This window comes from Bolinopsis microptera, chromosome 7, assembly GCF_026151205.1.
Source record: "Bolinopsis microptera isolate Bmic1 chromosome 7, MBARI_Bmic_1.0, whole genome shotgun sequence".
Taxonomy (NCBI): Eukaryota; Metazoa; Ctenophora; class Tentaculata; order Lobata; family Bolinopsidae; genus Bolinopsis; species Bolinopsis microptera.
Window position 1 is genome coordinate 534,763 of NC_087078.1, and position 24,232 is coordinate 558,994.

Below are 24,232 nucleotides of genomic sequence, written 5' to 3' on the forward strand. Positions count from 1 at the left end.
AGGGAGGGAGGGAGGGAGGGAGGGAGGGAGGAAGGGAGGGAGGGAGGGAGGGAGGGAGGGAGGGAGGGAGGGAGGGAGGGAGGGAGGTAGGGAGGGAGGGAGGGAGGGAGCACGATCCTGTCTCCTCAAATAGTCAATCACGTATCGATGGATCAGATCTCAATGGATCACTTATAGGGTATGTGATACGAATGGGATCCGAGATTACAAAAATTCGGACTGATTTCGCCAAAAAGGACTCCTGTCCGACAGCGACATCTGTCCAAAATCCCTAATTCGGCTGTCGGACAGTTGTTGCTGTCGGACAGATGTCGCCCAATCTGTGGGCAGTTATTTCTGGGCCACCCTGCAAACGAGATCGGAAAATGAACATTGAACAGTTCCACATCAAAAAGTGCCAGAACGAAAAGTGTATAAATCATTCATTTTGCTCGCTTAGATATATGTATTACAGCTGGCATTAAAGCAATACATAAAGTGAAAAGAAGCGTAAGAATTTATGACAAATCAGATCAATGACAGGTGATCAACAATTAGCACCAAGGATCGACCAGAACCGCTTTTTTGGCCGGGACCGGGACTGGAAAAAATTGCCGGGACCGGGATTAAGCCGGGATCGGGAATAAGACCGGGACCGGGAATAAGACCGGGATTGGGACCGGGATCGTAGCTAACAAAAATGTTACTTTCAATATTCTTTGATCTTATACATTACTAGAACTTATTATCTCAGCCACTCAGGCCCGAGGAAGCTTCTAGAACGTTCTCGATTGTTCTACAAATCGTGCTGCACAATAACCTAATGAGTAATATTATGGAACATTCTTAAGAAATGTGCCACATATTCATCCAGGAATATTCCCCTGTATTAAATTACATTAATCATAATATTTATTAGTCCTTCTCCAGACTCTAACCCTGATCCTAGCTGTGTTACCATAGTTACACCACTAGTTACCATTCTAACAACCTGCTGATAAGAAACTGTAAACATTGTTAAACTGATCTTAAGATTCCATCTAGCACCACATGTTATCTGCTTTGTAATTGTTTGACAGTGAACAAGCACAGAGCTTACCACATTTCTATTTATAGGCTTCATACAAAGTATGAGTACACTGTCTCCACACAGTGGAGAGTACAAACTGTACACTGTACTTATTGTACAGTCCGTATCATTACAAATACACTGCCACTAACCAGACACAGAGTACAAACTGTACACTGTACTTATTGTACAGACCTTATCATTACAAATACACTGCCACTAACCAGACACAGAGTACAAACTGTACACTGTACTTATTGTACAGTCCGTATCATTACAAATACACTGCCACTAACCAGACACAGAGTACAAACTGTACACTGTACTTATTGTACAGTCCGTATCATTACAAATACACTGCCACTAACCAGACACAGAGTACAAACTGTACACTGTACTTATTGTACAGTCCGTATCATTACAAATACACTGCCACTAACCAGACACAGAGTACAAACTGTACACTGTACTTATTGTACAGTCCGTATCATTACAAATACACTGCCACTAACCAGTCACAGAGTACAAACTGTACACTGTACTTATTGTACAGTCCGTATCATTACAAATACACTGCCACTAACCAGACACAGAGTACAAACTGTACACTGTACTTATTGTACAGTCCGTATCATTACAAATACACTGCCACTAACCAGACACAGAGTACAAACTGTACACTGTACTTATTGTACAGACCGTATCATTACAAATACACTGCCACTAACCAGACACAGAGTACAAACTGTACACTGTACTTATTGTACAGTCCGTATCATTACAAATACACTGCCACTAACCAGACACAGAGTACAAACTGTACACTGTACTTATTGTACAGACCGTATCATTACAAATACACTGCCACTAACCAGACACAGAGTACAAACTGTACACTGTACTTATTGTACAGACCGTATCATTACAAATACACTGCCACTAACCAGACACAGAGTACAAACTGTACACTGTACTTATTGTACAGTCCGTATCATTACAAATACACTGCCACTAACCAGACACAGAGAATTATGTACAGAGTAAGCTTGATCTCAAGCAGTGTTACCATTGTAACTAGCAACTAACTAACTAGCAACTAACTAAATATGGTCGTATGGTTTTTGGCTCAGCCAATAAAGATAAAGATAAGATTCCGGTTTGGAATATTTAATATTACAGCTTCATCTACGAAACTATAGGTGAATACTTCGTTATCTTAAGTTATTTTTAAGTATGGTCAGCTAGGAACCTTTCATACTGTGTAAAGTAAAATTAATATGCTGATTAACATAATTTTTCTTACTGGGCGGCGCTCAGCCTGTCATTCCGCCGAATCTTTATTATGTTTATGAACATAATAGCCTGGGGTCCCCAGGTACAATTTTTTTAGCAAGTGGCACTGTAACTTCTCATTTTCAATATTCAACATTTTTGGCTCATGACAATAAAGATAAAAATAAGATAAATTATAAATAAAGATAAGGGCCAGAGATTTGACAAAAATAAGGTTTTTGAGGTAATATACTAATATTAGAGAACCTTGGTAGAAATACATTTTCTTAGCGCTGGATTTCACAGTAATCCACACAAAGTTCTCAATTCTTTTCGGATCTTCTGTCAACACACAGTCACAGAATGGATATTGGCTATGAGGATCATAACAGCTAATGGCTTGGATTATTCTCACCAGATATCTCGGCTCTCTTCCAGAATAATCCTTTATATTTTAAGCGTACACTCTTAGAAATTACGGGAACATTAATCATCATTTTTATTAAAATTCATAATATTATTTTCAGGTTCCGCTGTAAGATAACATAATTGTAAAGTTAGGTTACGTCATAAAAACTTCGTGCAGACCTAGTGACGTCATGGCAACCTCATTACGTCATGTGACCCCACGTATCCTGTTCAGTGTTCACTGCGTGATACCCGTTGTAAAGTTGTAATAAGGTTTTAGTAATGGTCCCAGAGTCCAGACCCAAGTTCCCTCCGTTCTGAAAGAGATATAAAGATTACACCTCTATAATATAACAGAGAACTGTATCAACCAAGATATAGCTAAATTCGGCCAATGTTAAACTTCGGCCGAAGTTGGTTCACATGTTTGGAACAGGGATAGATCGTTCACTATATTTACAATGGCTGTATATTAGGTGTCTTAGCTGTCATAGCGGGTCCCTTACTATCACAATCACGTAAACCAAATTCAGCCCAAGTCATAGCCTGCACTGATTAATAAAGAGTTAAAGAAGACAAGTAGTTAATTAAGAATCTGTATTCAATATTCATGAATGTAAATGCTATTCCAGGTCGGACTAGCTTGTGTCGACGGCAGAATGGCAACAGTAATATGAAAATTAATTTATTCTTTAAATTTGAGTTTCACTAAGAGTTCATTAGAGTTACTACACTGACTTAAGTTAGAATCCGGCATCCGCAAGTTGGAGAACAAACTTTATGACTAAAACAACTTGATAGTAAGATTTAAGGGGAGATACACCAAAAACGTTTTTGCTCCGAACATCGATTTTATTTCATATTATGGTTAAATAGACAAAAAGAATAAGATTGCACACCTTCAAAATTTTTTAAAAATATTCCCTCATCGAGAAAAAAATATTTTTCTTTTTCGAAAATTTTTAAAATTTGGAGAAGTCTGTCACTGTAATACCGATAGTTCGGCCAGTTTAAAAGTTTTTTGGCTGATTTTTTTACTGAACATTCCTTACACTCCGTACAGGACAACCCTTTAAAGGATTATATAATAGAACGATAAATGACTAAGTTACAGACCAAACTAGGTAAAAAAAGAAAAATTGGGATTTTTGCCTACCACCAAAGTTGTACATTTTACCACTCGCCCAGGTCATCAGATATCGCTTCTAAAATTCTTGTGAGTGTAGCTGATGATCATATCAAACTTTTTGGAACAGGATTTTTCTCAGTTTTGAGTTTTAAGGTATGAAATGTGGCCTCAAACGACTTAGTAAAATTCATCGTAAAAAGGGCCAAACATAGCAGATTTAAGGCTTAAAATGCCTATTACTCAAAAAGTATCAGTTTTTTGAAATAATTTTTACAGAATCGTAATCAGCTTGAGAAGACGAATCTTTTAGTACCAAATAGGTGATTTTAGAAGACAAATTGTCTTAAATAATTTTCCAGCTCGAACACAAGGGTCCCCCCTTGTATAAATTGTGTACAAATTGTACACATTTTTTACAAATTTTGTGTCTTAAACTATTATAAATTTGGTATTAAAAGATTCGTCTTACCAAGCTGATTACGATCCTGTAGAAATTATTTCAAAAAAACTGATACTTTTTGAGTAATAGGCATTTTAAGCCTCAAATCTGCCATGTTTGGCCCTTTTTTACGATGAATTTTACTAAGTCGTTTGAGGCCACATTTCATACCTTAAAACTCAAAACTGAGAAAAATCCTGTTCCAAAAAGTTTGATATGATCATCAGCTACACTCACAAGAATTTTAGAAGCGATATCTGATGACCTGGGCGAGTGGTAAAATGTACAACTTTGGTGGTAGGCAAAAATCCCAATTTTTCTTTTTTTACCTAGTTTGGTCTGTAACTTGGTCATTTATCGTTCTATTATATAATCCTTTAAAGGGTTGTCCTGTACGGAGTGTAAGGAATGTTCAGTAAAAAAATCAGCCAAAAAACTTTTAAACTGGCCGAACTATCGGTATTACAGTGGTAGACTTCTCCAAATTTTAAAAATTTTCGAAAAAGAAAAATATTTTTCTTCTCGATGAGGGAATATTTTTAGAAAATTTTGAAGGTGTGCAATCTTATTCTTTTTGTCTATTTAACCATAATATAAAATAAAATTGATGTTCGGGGCAAAAACGTTTTTGGTGTATCTCCCCTTAAATCCACGATAAGACCCCGGTAGTAGACTTTTAATCATTCACCAAACCATGGTGTGATTAATTTGTATTATAGTGGCCCTCATTACAGCTGCGAACATGAATGTACATATTATTATGTATATATAATGTGTATATATTATGTATTATGTATGGGTTTGCGTCTATCGTTGTAGTGAAATCTGTACCGAAAATATCACAGCCGTCTACTAGCTTGCTATTCAAGTTAAGCATATGTTGATGCTTAATAAACTGTATATAATAAATATAATACCACTGCAACACATCTTGTTCAATCCTCATCATAACTAATTTTGTTTTGGAAAATAATCTGCTGAATACTTGTTATAAATGTTATGTATATACATTATACATCCCTGATCCATCCTGATAACTTCAGGGTGTAATTAAAAGACACAATCAGGAAGAGCTACAGAGGGCCCCTCCCCCGTAAATTGTAACTTTATCTTTACACCATGACTGTATAGTGACATGATAAAACAAAATTGTGAGTTGAGTATAACAGTCCCCTCCCCACCAGGCCATAATAACTTCCTTCAGGCTTTGACAACATGTTGAAGAGAGAGCACTGTTCAGTAATATAACACCGCGCGGCGACCGCAGTGATCTAATGAAATGGCACGTTATCTAACCTCGTGATATGTAACTCAATAGCCAAAGCACTCTCCAACGGGTCACATGAAGTGCACGTGACTCATTAGATCATGGTCTTCCGCAGTTGTAGCTGCAGAATCTACATCCACAAATAATTTGTTGAGGAGAGTTCGTTGTTACTCAGCTTTAATCCTTTTGATTTCGTATAAGCTTACACTGAACCCGGCCTGATTAGTGATTTGTAAACTTGTTTTAATCGACGCATCTTTGTCGGCGAAACATTTATATAACGTTTTGGCAGGTACATGGAAGTTTTATATTAACGTAAACGTTGTTGCCAAGTTATAAAACTCATATATATTTTTGGCCTAGTTTGTATAATGTATATAATAGTAGTTTTTATCATGAAATACATAAGTAATAAGCGATCAACAACATAATGAAAGTAAAACCAAGGCTGATTTTAAGCTAGGATTATATCTAAACAATAAACGGAAAGCTAAGGGAAGCTATAACAGCCATCATAACTTGTGATATGTTCCTACTTCAATTTTTGAGTACCGTTGTTTATTGAAAGCAGTATTTTTTCAGTGGCTGAATTAAAGAAACATTTAAAATACGATTCTGAGAAGAAGACTATTTCCTAAATCCTTATTGTGAGCTATATCTTGCGAAGGCTCTATCCTACCCGGCCCAAGGTTATATCAGGTTTGTGGATGTTTTACATAACTAAATTTGTGGATGTTTTACAGTGTTCACATAACTATATTTTCCTTCCATATTGGTTCTTAATTAGTTAATTAATTGGTTGATTAATTTGAAGGAAATTTAATATATTAGTATCATTTAATAATACAACAGCCAGCACGCTATTTTAAAGTTAAAACTATAAGTTTAGAAAACTTACGTGGGGTATATCAGATTTCAGTGAACAGAAGTAGAAGATCATAACGACTTATTCAAGAAACTACTTCCTAACTTTAGTCAATCCTGTGAAGACTCTATACTACCAGCTATATTATCAGGTTTGTCAATGTTTTACAGTGTTCACATAACTACATTTTCCTTCCATATTGGTTCTTAATTAGTTAATTAATTGGTTGATTAATTTGAAGTATCATTTAATAATACAACAGCCAGCACGCTATTTCAAAGTTAAAACTATAAGTTTAGAAAACTCACGTGGAGTATATCAGATTTCGGTGAACAGAAGTAGAAGATCATAACGACTTATTCAAGAAACTACTTCCTAACTTTAGTCAATCCTGTGAAGACTCTATACTACCAGCTATATTATCAGGTTTGTGAATATTTTACAGTGTTCAGATAACTCAATCTTCCCTCAGTATTCGTTCTTAATTAGTTGTTTAATTGGTTGATTAATTTTAAGGAAATTTAATATATTAGTATCATTTAATAATACAACAGCCAGCACGCTACTTCAAAGTTAAAACTATAAGATTAGAAAACTCACGTGGAGTATATCAGATTTCAGTGAACGGAAGTAAAGGGTCATAACGACTTATTCAAGAGACTACTTCCTAACTTTAGTCAATCCTGTGAAGACTCTATACTACCAGCTATATTATCAGGTTTGTGAATATTTTACAGTGTTCACATAACTCAATCTTCCCTCAGTATTCGTTCTTAATTAGTTGTTTAATTGGTTGATTAATTTTAAGGAAATTTAATATATTAGTATCATTTAATAATACAACAGCCAGCACGCTATTTTAAAGTTAAATCTATAAGTTTAGAAAACTCACGTGGAGTGTATCAGATTTCAGTGAACAGAAGTAGAAGATCATAACAACTTATTCAAGAAACTACTTCCTAACTTTAGTCAATCCTGTGAAGACTCTATACTACCAGCTATATTATCAGGTTTGTGAATATTTTACAGTGTTCAGATAACTCAATCTTCCCTCAGTATTCGTTCTTAATTAGTTGTATAATTGGTTGATTAATTTTAAGGAAATTAAATATAATATAGAGGCCTCTGTATAGAGGCCGTTTAATAGAGACCGTATGGTGGCCGTATCAAGGCCATATAGTAGCTGTATCGTGGCTGTATAGAGGTCATTTAATAGAGACCGTATGGTGGACGTATCGAGGCCTTATAGTGGCTGTATCGTGGCTGTATAAAGGCCGTTTAATAGAGACCGTATGGTCAATGGTGGCCGTATCAAGGCCATATAGTAGCTGTATCGTTGCCGTATTGTGGCTGTATAGAGTGTAGTAAGTAAGAGTTGCCTTAAAGACACTGCCCAGTGTTCAGTTGTTTTCCCAGGTTCGTCCTTGTGGTCAATCTTACATCTACAAGGTTTAACTTGTGGTTGTGCACTTTACTTTGTCTTTAGTATCTTTGATTTAGTCAAGAAAGACTTGAACAGTTCAAATAATTAAATAATAGTAATAATAAAATAATTAAGGACTCGTGAACTTCATCAAAAGGAATAGCATGAACAATCGTTCAACATTGTCAGAGTTCCCAGTCGGAATCTCTCATGGCAACACCCCTGTTCATAAACCCACTGGCAGGGAGTCACCAAGAGCTAAGTTTGCAAGGTGCACAGAACTCTGTTTAGGACAAGTGACTAACTTCAAAAAGCCTTAGAAGAACTGAGCTCAATTATCCAATACCACTAGCTCTGTGATGCATGAGTTCATACACTTCCTGTTTGGAGGGCGCGTATATACCCTACAATGGATCTAACATGAGAGCTCAGGCATTATCGTAGCAACAGCTACATAATTGCCAGCCAAACAGATAGGGTTTCAGCTCTCTGGCAAGGTAATAGAGCGCAATATAAAGTTAAGAATAAATAATACTGCTTCAACAAAAGATACACTACAAGGGGCCGTTTAATAGAGACCGTATGGTGGCTGTATCAAGGCCGTATAGCGGCTGTATCGTGGCCGTATTGCGGCTGTATAGAATCCGTTTAATAGAGACCGTATGGTGGCCGTATCAAGACCGTATAGTGGCTGTATCGTGGCTGTATAGAGGTAATTTAATAGAGACCGTATGGTGGCCGTATCAAGGACGTATAGTGGCTGTGTCGTGGCTGTATAGAGGTAATTTAATAGAGACCGTATGGTGGCCGTATCAAGGACGTATAGTGGCTGTATCGTGGCTGTATAGAGGTAATTTAATAGAGACCGTATGGTGGCCGTATCAAGGACGTATAGAGGCTGTATAGAGGCTGTTTAATAGAGACCGTATGGTGGTCGTATCAAGGACGTATAGTAGCTGTATAGAGGTTATTTAATAGAGACCGTATGGTGGCCGTATCAAGGACGTATAGTGGCTGTGTCGTGGCTGTATAGAGGTAATTTAATAGAGACCGTATGGTGGCCGTATCAAGGACGTATAGTGGCTGTATCGTGGCTGTATAGAGGTAATTTAATAGAGACCGTATGCTGGCCGTATCAAGGACGTATAGTGGCTGTATCGTGGCTGTATAAAGGTAATTTAATAGAGACCGTATGCTGGCCGTATCAAGGACGTATAGTGGCTGTATCGTGGCTGTATAGAGGCCGTTTAATAGAGACCGTATGGTGGCCGTATCAAGGACGTATAGTGGCTGTATCGTGGCTGTATAGAGGTAATTTAATAGAGACCGTATGGTGGCCGTATCAAGGACGTATAGAGGCTGTATAGAGGCTGTTTAATAGAGACCGTATGGTGGCCGTATCAAGGACGTATAGTGGCTGTATCGTGGCTGTATAGAGGTAATTTAATAGAGACCGTATGCTGGCCGTATCAAGGACGTATAGTGGCTGTGTCGTGGCTGTATAGAGGTAATTTAATAGAGACCGTATGGTGGCCGTATCAAGGACGTATAGTGGCTGTATCGTGGCTGTATAGAGGTAATTTAATAGAGACCGTATGCTGGCCGTATCAAGGACGTATAGTGGCTGTATCGTGGCTGTATAAAGGTAATTTAATAGAGACCGTATGGTGGCCGTATCAAGGACGTATAGTGGCTGTATAGAGGCTGTATAGAGGTAATTTAATAGAGACCGTATGGTGGCCGTATCAAGGACGTATAGTGGCTGTGTCGTGGCTGTATAGAGGTAATTTAATAGAGACCGTATGGTGGCCGTATCAAGGACGTATAGTGGCTGTATCGTGGCTGTATAGAGGTAATTTAATAGAGACCGTATGGTGGTCGTATCAAGGACGTATAGTGGCTGTATAGAGGCTGTATAGAGGTAATTTAATAGAGACCGTATGCTGGCCGTATCAAGGACGTATAGTGGCTGTATCGTGGCTGTATAGAGGTAATTTAATAGAGACCGTATGCTGGCCGTATCAAGGACGTATAGTGGCTGTATAGAGGCTATATAGAGGTAATTTAATAGAGACCGTATGGTGGCCGTATCAAGGACGTATAGTGGCTGTGTCGTGGCTGTATAGAGGTAATTTAATAGAGACCGTATGGTGGCCGTATCAAGGACGTATAGTGGCTGTATCGTGGCTGTATAGAGGTAATTTAATAGAGACCGTATGGTGGTCGTATCAAGGACGTATAGTGGCTGTATAGAGGCTGTATAGAGGCTGTATAGAGGTAATTTAATAGAGACCGTATGGTGGTCGTATCAAGGACGTATAGTGGCTGTATCGTGGCTGTATAGAGGTAATTTAATAGAGACCGTATGCTGGCCGTATCAAGGCCGTAAAGTGGCTGTATAGAGGCTGTATAGAGGTAATTTAATAGAGACCGTATGCTGGCCGTATCAAGGACGTATAGTGGCTGTATAGAGGCTGTATAGAGGTAATTTAATAGAGACCGTATGGTGGCCGTATCAAGGACGTATAGTGGTTGTACCGTGGCTGTATAGAGGTAATTTAATAGAGACCGTATGGTGGCTGTATCAAGGCCGTATAGTGGCTTTATCGTGGCTGTATAGAGGTAATTTAATAGAGACCGTATGGTGGCCGTATCAAGGACGTATAGTGGCTGTATCGTGGCTGTATAGAGGTTATTTAATAGAGACCGTATGGTGGCCGTATCAAGACCGTATAGTGGCTGTATCGTGGCTGTAAAGAGGCTGTTTAATAGAGACCGTATGGTGGCCGTATTAAGGACGTATAGTGGCTGTATAGAGGCTGTATAGAGGTAATTTAATAGAGACCGTATGGTGGCTGTATTAAGGACGTATAGTGGCTGTATCGTGGCTGTATAGAGGTAATTTAATAGAGACCGTATGGTGGTCGTATTAAGGACGTATAGTGGCTGTATAGAGGCTGTATAGAGGTTATTTAATAGAGACCGTATGCTGGCCGTATTAAGGACGTATAGTGGCTGTATCGTGGCTGTAAAGAGGTTATTTAATAGAGACCGTATGGTGGCTGTATCAAGGACGTATAGTGGCTGTATAGAGGCTGTATAGAGGTAATTTAATAGAGACCGTATGCTGGCCGTATTAAGGACGTATAGTGGCTGTATCGTGGCTGTATAGAGGTAATTTAATAGAGACCGTATGCTGGCCGTATCAAGGACGTATAGCGGCTGTATCGTGGCTGTATAGAGGTAATTTAATAGAGACCGTATGCTGGCCGTATCAAGGACGTATAGTGGTTGTACCGTGGCTGTATAGAGGTAATTTAATAGAGACCGTATGGTGGCCGTATCAAGGACGTATAGTGGCTGTATCCTGGCTGTATAGAGGTAATTTAATAGAGACCGTATGCTGGCCGTATCAAGGACGTATAGTGGCTGTATCGTGGCTGTATAGAGGTAATTTAATAGAGACCGTATGCTGGCCGTATCAAGGACGTATAGTGGCTGTATCGTGGCTGTATAGAGGTAATTTAATAGAGACCGTATGCTGGCCGTATCAAGGACGTATAGTGGCTGTATCGTGGCTGTATAGAGGTAATTTAATAGAGACCGTATGGTGGTCGTATCAAGGACGTATAGTGGCTGTATCGTGGCTGTATAGAGGTAATTTAATAGAGACCGTATGCTGGCCGTATTAAGGACGTATAGTGGCTGTATAGAGGCTGTATAGAGGCTGTATAGAGGTAATTTAATAGAGACCGTATGGTGGTCGTATCAAGGACGTATAGTGGCTGTATCGTGGCTGTATAGAGGTAATTTAATAGAGACCGTATGCTGGCCGTATCAAGGACGTATAGTGGCTGTATAGAGGCTGTATAGAGGTTATTTAATAGAGACCGTATGGTGGCCGTATCAAGGACGTATAGTGGCTGTGTCGTGGCTGTAAAGAGGTAATTTAATAGAGACCGTATGCTGGCCGTATCAAGGACGTATAGTGGCTGTATAGAGGCTGTATAGAGGTAATTTAATAGAGACTGTATGCTGGCCGTATCAAGGACGTATAGTGGCTGTATCGTGGCTGTATAGAGGTAATTTAATAGAGACCGTATGCTGGCCGTATTAAGGACGTATAGTGGCTGTATAGAGGCTGTATAGAGGTAATTTAATAGAGACCGTATGCTGGCCGTATCAAGGACGTATAGTGGCTGTATAGAGGCTGTATAGAGGCTGTATAGAGGTAATTTAATAGAGACCGTATGCTGGCCGTATCAAGGACGTATAGTGGCTGTATAGAGGCTGTATAGAGGTAATTTAATAGAGACCGTATGCTGGCCGTATCAAGGACGTATAGTGGCTGTATCGTGGCTGTATAGAGGTAATTTAATAGAGACCGTATGGTGGCCGTATCAAGGACGTATAGTGGCTGTATCGTGGCTGTATAGAGGTAATTTAATAGAGACCGTATGGTGGCCGTATCAAGGACGTATAGTGGCTGTATAGAGGCTGTATAGAGGTTATTTAATAGAGACCGTATGCTGGCCGTAGTAAGGACGTATAGTGGCTGTATAGAGGCTGTATAGAGGTAATTTAATAGAGACCGTATGCTGGCCGTATTAAGGACGTATAGTGGCTGTATAGAGGCTGTATAGAGGTAATTTAATAGAGACCGTATGCTGGCCGTATCAAGGACGTATAGTGGCTGTATAGAGGCTGTATAGAGGTAATTTAATAGAGACCGTATGCTGGCCGTATTAAGGACGTATAGTGGCTGTATAGAGGCTGTATAGAGGTAATTTAATAGAGACCGTATGCTGGCCGTATTAAGGACGTATAGTGGCTGTATAGAGGCTGTATAGAGGTAATTTAATAGAGACCGTATGCTGGCCGTATCAAGGACGTATAGTGGCTGTATAGAGGCTGTATAGAGGTAATTTAATAGAGACCGTATGCTGGCCGTATTAAGGACGTATAGTGGCTGTATAGAGGCTGTATAGAGGTAATTAAATAGAGACCGTATGCTGGCCGTATCAAGGACGTATAGTGGCTGTATAGAGGCTGTATAGAGGTAATTTAATAGAGACCGTATGCTGGCCGTATTAAGGACGTATAGTGGCTGTATAGAGGCTGTATAGAGGTAATTTAATAGAGACCGTATGCTGGCCGTATTAAGGACGTATAGTGGCTGTATCGTGGCTGTATAGAGGTAATTTAATAGAGACCGTATGGTGGCCGTATCAAGGACGTATAGTGGTTGTACCGTGGCTGTATAGAGGTTATTTAATAGAGACCGTATGGTGGCTGTATCAAGGACGTATAGTGGCTGTATCGTGGCTGTATAAAGGTAATTTAATAGAGACCGTATGCTGGCCGTATTAAGGACGTATAGTGGCTGTATAGAGGCTGTATAGAGGTAATTTAATAGAGACCGTATGGTGGCTGTATCAAGGACGTATAGTGGCTGTATCGTGGCTGTATAGAGGTAATTTAATAGAGACCGTATGCTGGCCGTATTAAGGACGTATAGTGGCTGTATAGAGGCTGTATAGAGGTAATTTAATAGAGACCGTATGGTGGCCGTATCAAGGACGTATAGTGGCTGTATCGTGGCTGTATAGAGGTAATTTAATAGAGACCGTATGCTGGCCGTATCAAGGACGTATAGTGGCTGTATCGTGGCTGTATAGAGGTAATTCAATAGAGACCGTATGGTGGCTGTATCAAGGCCGTATAGCGGCTGTATCGTGGCCGTATCGTGGCTGTATAGAGGTAATTTAATAGAGACCGTATGCTGGCCGTATCAAGGACGTATAGTGGCTGTATCGTGGCTGTATAGAGGTAATTTAATAGAGACCGTATGGTGGCCGTATCAAGGACGTATAGTGGCTGTATCGTGGCTGTATAGAGGTAATTTAATAGAGACCGTATGGTGGCCGTATCAAGGACGTATAGTGGCTGTATAGAGGCTGTATAGAGGTAATTTAATAGAGACCGTATGGTGGTCGTATCAAGGACGTATAGTAGCTGTATAGAGGCTGTATAGAGGTAATTTAATAGAGACCGTATGGTGGCTGTATCAAGGACGTATAGTGGCTGTATAGAGGCTGTATAGAGGTTATTTAATAGAGACCGTATGGTGGCCGTATCAAGGACGTATAGTGGCTGTATCGTGGCTGTATAGAGGTAATTTAATAGAGACCGAATGGTGGCCGTATCAAGGACGTATAGTGGCTGTATAGAGGCTGTATAGAGGTAATTTAATAGAGACCGTATGGTGGCCGTATCAAGGACGTATAGTGGCTGTATCGTGGCTGTATAGAGGTAATTTAATAGAGACCGTATGGTGGCCGTATCCAATTTTGCGAAGCCTTTACTGGATTCCAGCATGTTGTCCTTTCCATTCACACATAGTCCTCGCGTTCTGATGAAATCCATTCCCAGTAGAATATCGCATTCCATATTGTCTTTCACTACAATGCAAGTCTGATATGCTTCTGTGTCTGCTATCCGCAGTAGAAGGTTTACCTCACCGATAGTGTCGATCTTATTCTCAGTGAAAGAAGATAACACATACTTGGTCCGATCCACTTTATCAATGCCCAGCTGTCTCAATAGTGATGCATTGACGAGGGTAACATGGCTGCCTGTGTCCACCAGGCAGTTAACTTCATTGCCTTCCGCATGACCCCTCACCACTACATCACTGCCTATGCCTCTAACTGTCCCGGGCCGGTAGTCAGTCCGGCCCCCATCTAGTTTAAATTGTCTCGGTTGATACTGCAGTTCCTGGCGATATGTCCGACACGGTGGCATCTGAAACAGGTTCTGGTTTCTGGTCGGTTTTGGTATCGGTTGCTGGAGCGATCCGTTTTGCCATATGTTCCCCTTTGGTACCTCCCTGTGTTAAAGTTGCGAGAGTTTCTTTGCTCTGTGTATTGGTCACGAGAGTTTCCTTGCTCTGTGTTCTGGTCGCGAGAGTTTCTGTCATTCCGTTCGATGTCACGTGATCCCCGTGCCCTTTCGTCTCTGAAATTGCTACCTCTGTTTTCACTGCTTGTTTCGTCGTTGATTTTCAGTACTGTCATCTGGTTTTCTAAGTGTGTACCAGGTATTCTACTCCTTTTCATTTTCTCGAACTTCCGTCCAGCCGAGACGGCTACTTCAAAATCGTTTTCAGCTCCTGGGGTGGCTAAGATTTTATCATAAAGCTCATCGTTCACCCCGTGCAAAAACGCATTTAAGCAGGCTTCTGATCTTTCATTTATATTGTTATAGGCCGCCCTATTCGCAATGTTTCTTAGTCTACTTGCAAAGGAGTCAACGTCCTCATCCTCCCCTTGTTTTGTGCAGCCAGCTGTGAGCTGCTGCCGTAACGCCCTTACCTCCGATAGAGGGTAGAGTTCTTCATGGCACTTGGCTAGCAGGATATTTAAGTCTGCTTTCTCACTGTCCGTGAGTTTCTCTACCATTGGAGCGAGTTTCTGTAGAGTGTTGTCGTCCACGTTATTCAGGAGCAAATTAGCTTGCATACTTTTCGGTACCCTGGCACTGTCCACAAACATTTTGTATCTGTAACTAAAGGTCGAAAAATCTTCTCCCCTCTTGTACTCCCGTGGCTGCTGTACTCGCATTCTTGTTGTGGGTAAAGTAAAACCAGAATCCCTGATTTCTGTTGAGTGAGCGACTTCTTGTTCTATTGCCTGTAGCTGTGGTGTGGGGGAATTAGCCAATTTGATAATTGGTTTATGCAAAACCAGGCTTTCCGACATCAAAAGTTCCATAATCTTTTCAGCAACGTCCGACTTGGCTTCGTTTGCCGCATCCAGTTGTTCTTGTATCTCCGTCTTGCCATCCTCCTCCGCTTCCAATATCTGTTGTTCAAGTGAAGCAATCCGTCCGTTTGTTGTCTTTAGTTCCTGTCTGAGTTCGTTCAAGCTGTTGTGCTCCTCCATGGCGATCACAACTCAATACACTAATTGATCCAATTCGTGCAGTCAACTATAATACACAGTAATCAATCCGATTAGTGTGAGCAGGTCTCAATCCGAATATCTGACAAAAGGAATCAAAACTGAACGGGGCACTGAAAGTACTAAAACAAGTTAAGTACGATGGTTCAAACGCTCGAGGCCTCCAGATTTAGTTTGCTGCTAGTACAAGAGAAACGATCCTTTCTCTAGAAACTAAAATAAGAAGTGTCCAACTCCCGGAAACAGAATACAGAATAGTACTTCCAATGTAAACAAAAGACCTGGCAAACGTAACGTGGCTCACTGCCGCTCCTGTTCCAAACTACCGTACCAGGAGCGCAGTGACCCGTGAATAAACATGAAACAAACCGCCGCAGGAGGGTGAAATCAGGGTAAGTGGCATGCAAACTAATTCTAAGGGACAGAGGGCGCCAAGGAATGTAAAGCGATCCAAAGCAGGGTACAACAAATAGAGACCGTATGGTGGCCGTATCAAGGACGTATAGTGGCTGTATCGTGGCTGTATAGAGGTAATTTAATAGAGACCGAATGGTGGCCGTATCAAGGACGTATAGTGGCTGTATAGAGGCTGTATAGAGGTAATTTAATAGAGACCGTATGGTGGCCGTATCAAGGACGTATAGTGGCTGTATCGTGGCTGTATAGAGGTAATTTAATAGAGACCGTATGGTGGCCGTATCAAGGACGTATAGTGGTTGTACCGTGGCTGTATAGAGGCCGTTTAATAGAGACCGTATTAGTGTAAAATAAGGTGGGCACCAGACTAGTCCTCCCGGGGCGTACCAATGGTATACAGTGCCTGCTCACAAGTCCTCTCACACTACACACTATACTCTCAGTCGTTGTAGCGACTGACAACTGCAATAACTCACAATAACTAAGTATTGAACTCTACGTTAATACGACAATCACGATAACTTGTATTGCCAATTACTCTGATATGACTACTACATACATGCAACTAAGTGCGGTACTGTGAATCAAACGGTTCAAATGCTACAATTCGGTCCTAAGCTAGAGTTGAACAAAGGAAACAGTTGAATCGAGTAATAACGTTCGAATGATGAATATAAAGATATTATCAACAATCACAACTTAAACTGTGGCAAGACGGGCCACGTTGGGCGTTCTAGATCACCGGTTAACACTTTGATTAAACACGTCACCTAAAGAGCTTTTCCAGAACTAATCCTAACGTGTCCAGAAATGCGTTATCGACACGCGCCAAGTGATACCACGTGGTCACTTAACTACCTAAATCTACACTCATTACTAACGGTCATATTAATCACTAAATTACAATCTACACAACTGCTAAAACTACTCTAAAACTGCTGCAACCAGCCTACATATTACACTAGTATGGTGGCCGTATCAAGGATGTATAGTGGTTGTACCGTGGCTGTATAGAGGCTGTTTAATAGAGACCGTATGGTGGCCGTATCAAGGACGTATAGTGGCTGTATCGTGGCTGTATAAAGGTAATTTAATAGAGACCGTATGCTGGCCGTATTAAGGACGTATAGTGGCTGTATAGAGGCTGTATAGAGGTAATTTAATAGAGACCGTATGGTGGCCGTATCAAGGACGTATAGTGGCTGTATAGAGGCTGTATAGAGGTTATTTAATAGAGACCGTATGCTGGCCGTATTAAGGACGTATAGTGGCTGTGTCGTGGCTGTATAGAGGTAATTTAATAGAGACCGTATGCTGGCCGTATTAAGGACGTATAGTGGCTGTATAGAGGCTGTATAGAGGTAATTTAATAGAGACCGTATGGTGGCCGTATCAAGGATGTATAGTGGTTGTACCGTGGCTGTATAGAGGCTGTTTAATAGAGACCGTATGGTGGCCGTATCAAGGACGTATAGTGGCTGTATCGTGGCTGTATAAAGGTAATTTAATAGAGACCGTATGCTGGCCGTATTAAGGACGTATAGTGGCTGTATAGAGGCTGTATAGAGGTAATTTAATAGAGACCGTATGGTGGCCGTATCAAGGACGTATAGTGGCTGTATCCTGGCTGTATAGAGGTAATTTAATAGAGACCGTATGCTGGCCGTATCAAGGACGTATAGTGGCTGTATCGTGGCTGTATAGAGGTAATTTAATAGAGACCGTATGGTGGCCGTATCAAGGACGTATAGTGGTTGTACCGTGGCTGTATAGAGGCCGTTTAATAGAGACCGTATGGTGGCTGTATCAAGGCCGTATAGTGGCTGTATCGTGGCTGTATAAAGGTAATTCAATAGAGACCGTATGGTGGCCGTATCAAGGACGTATAGTGGCTGTATAGAGGCTGTATAGAGGCTGTATAGAGGCTGTTTAATAGAGACCGTATGGTGGCCGTATCAAGGACGTATAGTGGCTGTATAGAGGCTGTATAGAGGCTGTTTAATAGAGACCGTATGGTGGCTGTATCAAGGCCGTATAGTGGCTGTATCGTGGCTGTATAAAGGTAATTCAATAGAGACCGTATGGTGGCCGTATCAAGGACGTATAGTGGCTGTATAGAGGCTGTTTAATAGAGACCGTATGGTGGCCGTATCAAGGACGTATAGTGGCTGTATAGAGGTCATTTAATAGAGACCGTATGGTGGCCGTATCAAGGACGTATAGTGGCTGTATAGAGGCTGTATAGAGGCTGTATAGAGGCTGTTTAATAGAGACCGTATGATGGCCGTATCAAGGACGTATAGTGGCTGTATAGAGGCTGTATAGAGGCTGTTTAATAGAAACCGTATGGTGGCCGTATTAAGGACGTATAGTGGCTGTATCGTGGCTGTATAGAGGTAATTTAATAGAGACCGTATGGTGGCCGTATCAAGGACGTATAGTGGCTGTATAGAGGCTGTATAGAGGCTGTATAGAGGCTGTTTAATAGAGACCGTATGATGGCCGTATCAAGGACGTATAGTGGCTGTATAGAGGCTGTATAGAGGCTGTATAGAGGCTGTTTAATAGAGACCGTATGGTGGCCGTATCAAGGACGTATAGTGGCTGTATAGAGGCTGTATAGAGGCTGTTTAATAGAGACCGTATGGTGGCTGTATCAAGGCCGTATAGTGGCTGTATCGTGGCTGTATAAAGGTAATTCAATAGAGACCGTATGGTGGCCGTATCAAGGACGTATAGTGGCTGTATCGTGGCTGTATAGAGGTAATTTAATAGAGAGCGTATGGTGGCCGTATCAAGGCTGTATAGTGGCTGTATTGTGGCTGTATCGTGGCTGTATAGAGGCCGTATCGTGGCTGTATCGTAACTGTATAGAGGCTGTTTAATAGAGACCGTATCGTGGCCGTATCGTGGCTGTATAGAGGCCGTATCGTGGCTGTATCGTAACTGTTTAGAGGCTGTTTAATAGAGACCGTATGGTGGCCGTATCAAGGTCGTATTGTGGCTGCATTATGGCTGTATAGAGTCCAAACCTAATCTCCCCATTTCCCAGCAATACTCTTTGATAACGTTACAGCTAATTTTATATTATCATAAATTACAGCTGCCATGATTAATTGAAGTAAAGTATAAGAAAAATAACATGGAGTATTTCAGGATTCAAAGAGAGGATCAAATCAACTCACTAACTCAATTAATTACGAATTTTAACAGTCTCTCGACACCAGGTACCAAATTAAAATATTTGTTTATGTAATTTGTATGATTGTTAAGGTGGACACTGGGCAATAGAAATATTGTGGAGCCAATGATAAATATGATTAATATAGTTTATCCGGACTAAGAAATTTCAGATCAGAAAGCGCTTCTAGGTAATTCTTGATATAAAAATGAAATACCTACATGAAAGTGCCAACATTTTTGGGGGAAAAAATATTACAAACAACTTAATAGCAATTGCAGGAGCATCATACATGATACAGATTATATACATTTTTGGAATACACTGCTTGATAATTAAATAATAGGAGAAAAAAACCTCCTCCTAATTTCAACAAAGTAACTAAACTTTAGGCAGTACTTATTATTTAAAGACTGCTCAGAGTATATAGTTACATAAACTATTCGAGCAATTTAACTAATGCTTTATAGGACAATATGAAATTCTGTCACTGTAACAAACTTCGGACCCACCATTTTCAAAAGCACTAAAAAATAATTATAACTCGTGCAAGTCCGAAATGGGCCGTGTGCTGCTTCTAGGAAGTACATATGACAATGCATATCAGCACACTGTTGGCTTTCTTAGAGACCTGATGAGTACCAAGCGGAAATCATGATTGCCTGGTAAGCAAGTTCACACTCATTCCGAATGGCGGTAGACTATTACAGCTACACTGCAGCTTACACTGAAGTGGGAATCGCGTCACTGATATCCTCCGAGCATAATTACCAGGATAAATCCTGTACCAATCACAGCTTGGTGACCTGGCCTGCCTGCCTCAGACGGGGTTTGAACCCCGGTCTTCCGCTTGGGAGGCGAGTGAAATACCACTACACCACCCGGCACTAAAAACGACCAATTTAAATAATTTGTTAGTTGAAATTTTATAATGATGTTATACTGTTGAGAGCTGTAAGATAAGAACATATTATATCAATCCTGGAATCCGCATCACTCCCTCATTATATACTCTTTTCATTTCAGATATATCAACTGATCAGCAATGGATAAATATTTGGAAAATGGCAAACAAATATTCGAAGAATATTGCGCAACGGCAGAAAACCAGCCTACAAAGCTGCCCACGATGCTTCCAAGAGCGCCAGAGCAGACCTACGTAGACAAATATCCAGAAGAAGGTCAACCTGGTCCCAGCTTTAGAGATGACGAACGACAGCAGGCAAACTACGAGACTGAAGTTAAGGTGTATAGGGCTTTGGAAAAGGTAGATGGAAACTTTATTGTTCTCCACAGCTTCAAATACACGCATCATCAATTTCGTACGTGTGTAGGTAAAAGTCATATCCGAAAAGAATGTTCTAAATGTAAAAATGCAGGAGATCAGGACGGGGAATGTGACTTTCTTATCATTTGTGCGGACAGTTTCATTGTTATCGAGGTAAAGAACATGGACAATATTTATGGAGAGTGTACGACTGATAAGTTGAAGGAAATGATTGGTACGTACAAGAAGTCAATTGAACAGAGAAACAAGGTAGTGAAATTGATCAGATGTATTGACCAGGACGCAAATATTCTTCAGTTCACAGCGTACCCTAATTTTAGTAATCGGTTTAAAAGTCAGTTTCAATTAAGTGATGATGAACTGTCGACTATTATATTTGAAGAAGATGTATCTACTTTTAATGCTTGGTGGGCAGAAAATGTAACTCAGGCCATATCATCTATTAGAAGAGCTTCTGAAGAAACAGTATCGAGTAGAGAAATACCAATATCTGGATACAATCAAGATTCTCATGAGAAAGCAAGGAACATTTTACTAGCCATATGGGCCACAGAAAGAGACACGTGTCATAAATCCAAGTGTAGTTTAGGACAATGTATTGTGGATGTCAACAAACAACTTAAGGAGGGTCGCATCACTTTCGAGCCTAAAAAAGGTAAAAAACGTTCTCGAAATCCAGGGGTTGTAACAGCTCCTGATGTCATAAGCAGATATGTTGGGGTTCTAAATTTAACCACACAACAAAATGATGTGTTTAATTCAAATGAGAATCTGTTGTGGATCAACGGACCCGCGGGGGCGGGAAAGACTGTCATATTGTGTGGCAAGATAATACAACTAATACAATCTGATAATAACAATAAAGTAGTTGTATTTAAGTTTACTGGAGAAGGGAACAATTCGCAGCATTATCAAGATGCATTAAAGAAAGCTAGGATAGAATATAAACTGATAAGCACTAGTGATAATGAACACACTCCCGCACAACTAGCTGATCTGATTACAGAGAGTTTGTGTAGTGTTATTCTTGTGGAGATAACAGGTAGGCCAGAAAGCCACATATTTAACAGATAGACTCAGTGTACTGAGTGGTTATCATTTGTTTGTTGATGATATACAGACAGTAATGCATTATACTATCACAGCTAAAATGTGGAGTGCACTGATTAACAAGTTAAAAGATTTATCAGCAGATAAGAATGTGTGGATAGCATGTGATTATGTTCAGGCTTGGGAGTTATTTAGCACAGATGCCATTTCAATCGTAGCTAATGTTTTTACTGATATATTAGCACCTCATCAGAGTACTACTTTATCTATGAACTTGAGAAATACGTCTGATTTATCGAATATTTTATCTGTAATTAGAGATCAATTCGTTAAATTATGTTCTCTTGAATCAGATATTTCAGATTTAGTTTTACCTACACAATTACCAGGACACTTTATACACGGTACATTACCTGTAATACATGTGTTTAATGATTACAATGTTACTAGTATTATGCGTGTATTTAATAATGAATTAAATAGATTGTGTACTGCTATGCATGAATTAAATTATTCTGATATAGGTATAGTTACTTATTATATCACTAGTAGTGTATTGTCACTAGTTAAGGACAGTGTTAATATGAGATGTGTTAACACTGATAGTAAGATTGCAGTGTGTAACAGTTGGGCTAGTTATTCTGCTCAGTGGCCAGCTGTAATAGTACTGCACAGAGTGTTGGGGTACAGTGAGGAGGCTGACCTGACTCACCTTTACTTAATGTTATCCAGAGCACGTGTTTACTGCTCTGTTTTTATATTCCCATATGAGGGTAGAACATTAGACGATACACCTCACATGTTACGTTTGTTAGATAAACTGAGTATCTTTGCTCGTATCATATGGCATTAGATCTTATATTACTGTGTAATAACGTTGGTGGGTGACTAGTTCTATTTTTCTGAAACATGTATACACAAGCCTTTAATGCTTGAACTAATTGACGATTTTTGAAATTTTGACCCAGCCGGGATTCGAACTCGCTACCTCCGGGTTAAAGGGCCAAGGCTATCAATTAACCAATAACGCCACTGAGGCGACATTTGTACAAATATATTAGGCTAGCAATTATGACTTGCAGATAATTTCACCCACTAACTTAAGTATTATCATCATCTAATTGTGTATCCTTTCGTATCCTTTTTGAGTTATTGCTAGATATTACAGTGTTTTGTATCAAAATGTTTACTTTTATACAATGATATGAATTGGCCAGAATGAACATAGAATAAACAAAGTGATTAAATTCGTCATTCGTGGTTTGGAAACAACAAAAAATTACCCCAAATAATGAAGAATGTAAAAATATTAAAAACAGGACTAGTCTGCCTAACCTATTGGCTATTAGTATTTAAATTTACTCATAATAGCAGAAATAGTATTAGTATGGAGTCTTTTTTTGACTAAGTAATTAACTTACAGAACATAAAACTAGATTTTGAGAATAACAAAACATTTGTCCGAAGAACGTAGCCATCCTCGAAAACCGATAACACTAACAGATAAGATCAATCCGTAATTGTGGACTTAAAATGACGTATAAGATCGAAGCTCAACGTTGCGCAAGTCAAACTCTCAACAAAAGCAAACAGAACAGAAGGCAACTAAATTGTCCGTACATATGCGCGCGGTTTCATCACGTGCTATTATTCCATATATGGTCATACGAATCAAAATCTTGTAGGTTTATGCCGAGACGCGCGCCGAGTTGGACTCGATCGACGCTGGTCGAATATTTTACGAGTATCAGTTAATCAGTATCACCCGTTAAATCAAAATCCAAAGACGGGTATAAGTTAATAATGTAAATGAAAGTTGAGACTTTGCTAATGGTGCAGGCTTTTACTAATTCGCTCGCCCAAACATTATTACGTGACTTTCCTGGTTGGGCAAGCAATTTAGTGCCGGAAGCGAATGGACGAATGGTGCGTCCTCAAATAATATCAAAATCAAATATTGAATGTAGCATGTATTTACCGATCTATCAGATAAAGTGTAATACTAATATTATATTAATATTTTAATTGTTAAAAGGTGAAATTCGGCCAACCTGCAAGTTGCTTAGTTGCAGTGTCTTCTGGTCGGGCCTACTCACATAACGTGACAACTACAAGTCAACCATCGGTGTGTGACGAGTTAGATTAGTTTGTTGAAAATAAAGCTGCCAACAGTTCCCTGAACCAGTAGACGTGATCAGTAATCAGTCGTCAGTTATAGTCATTTTGTAAATTAATCGTAATGCATATATTATGTTATATAATTATATACGAACTAATTTTGCTAAGTTTTGTAATTGAGTAAGATTCGGAATGATATGAGCTGTGATATAGGATTGTAAATTGCATGTAATAATTATAATAGGACTTAAAAAGCAGTTCAGAGATTCAGTGATAAAAGAGAAATCTCCAGGGTAACCAGGGTAACCAGGGAAGTCGCATGGCTCAGAGTCTTAACGCTGCGTTAAAAGTTATGTATAGACAGTC

At 39.8% G+C, this 24,232-nt stretch overlaps 1 protein-coding gene across 5 annotated transcripts; it reads left to right on the top strand.

Annotated features, from left to right (window-relative positions):
- Positions 1 to 5,618: 5,618 nt before the first annotated feature.
- LOC134817805 (uncharacterized) lies at positions 5,619 to 22,915 on the top strand. 5 transcript variants are annotated; one of them, XM_063827141.1, is made up of 8 exons: positions 5,619 to 5,855; positions 6,146 to 6,262; positions 6,476 to 6,579; positions 6,751 to 6,854; positions 7,043 to 7,146; positions 7,335 to 7,438; positions 19,386 to 19,456; positions 20,437 to 22,915. In XM_063827141.1, exon 8 carries the CDS (start codon positions 20,456 to 20,458, stop codon positions 21,770 to 21,772), a length of 1,317 nt encoding a protein of 438 aa, XP_063683211.1. In that variant the 5' UTR covers positions 5,619 to 5,855; positions 6,146 to 6,262; positions 6,476 to 6,579; positions 6,751 to 6,854; positions 7,043 to 7,146; positions 7,335 to 7,438; positions 19,386 to 19,456; positions 20,437 to 20,455; the 3' UTR covers positions 21,773 to 22,915. The 5 variants fall into 5 exon arrangements, with proteins under 5 accessions (XP_063683211.1, XP_063683212.1, XP_063683210.1 ...); XM_063827142.1 differs by lacking the exon at positions 7,335 to 7,438; XM_063827140.1 differs by lacking the exons at positions 6,476 to 6,579; positions 6,751 to 6,854 and having other exon boundaries at positions 6,135 to 6,262.
- The last annotated feature ends 1,317 nt before the right edge of the window (positions 22,916 to 24,232 follow it).

Bases quoted from the DNA above. Each gene is read 5' to 3' on its own strand.
- LOC134817805 (XM_063827140.1), top strand. From the start codon at position 20,456: ATGGATAAATATTTGGAAAATGGCAAACAAATATTCGAAGAATATTGC.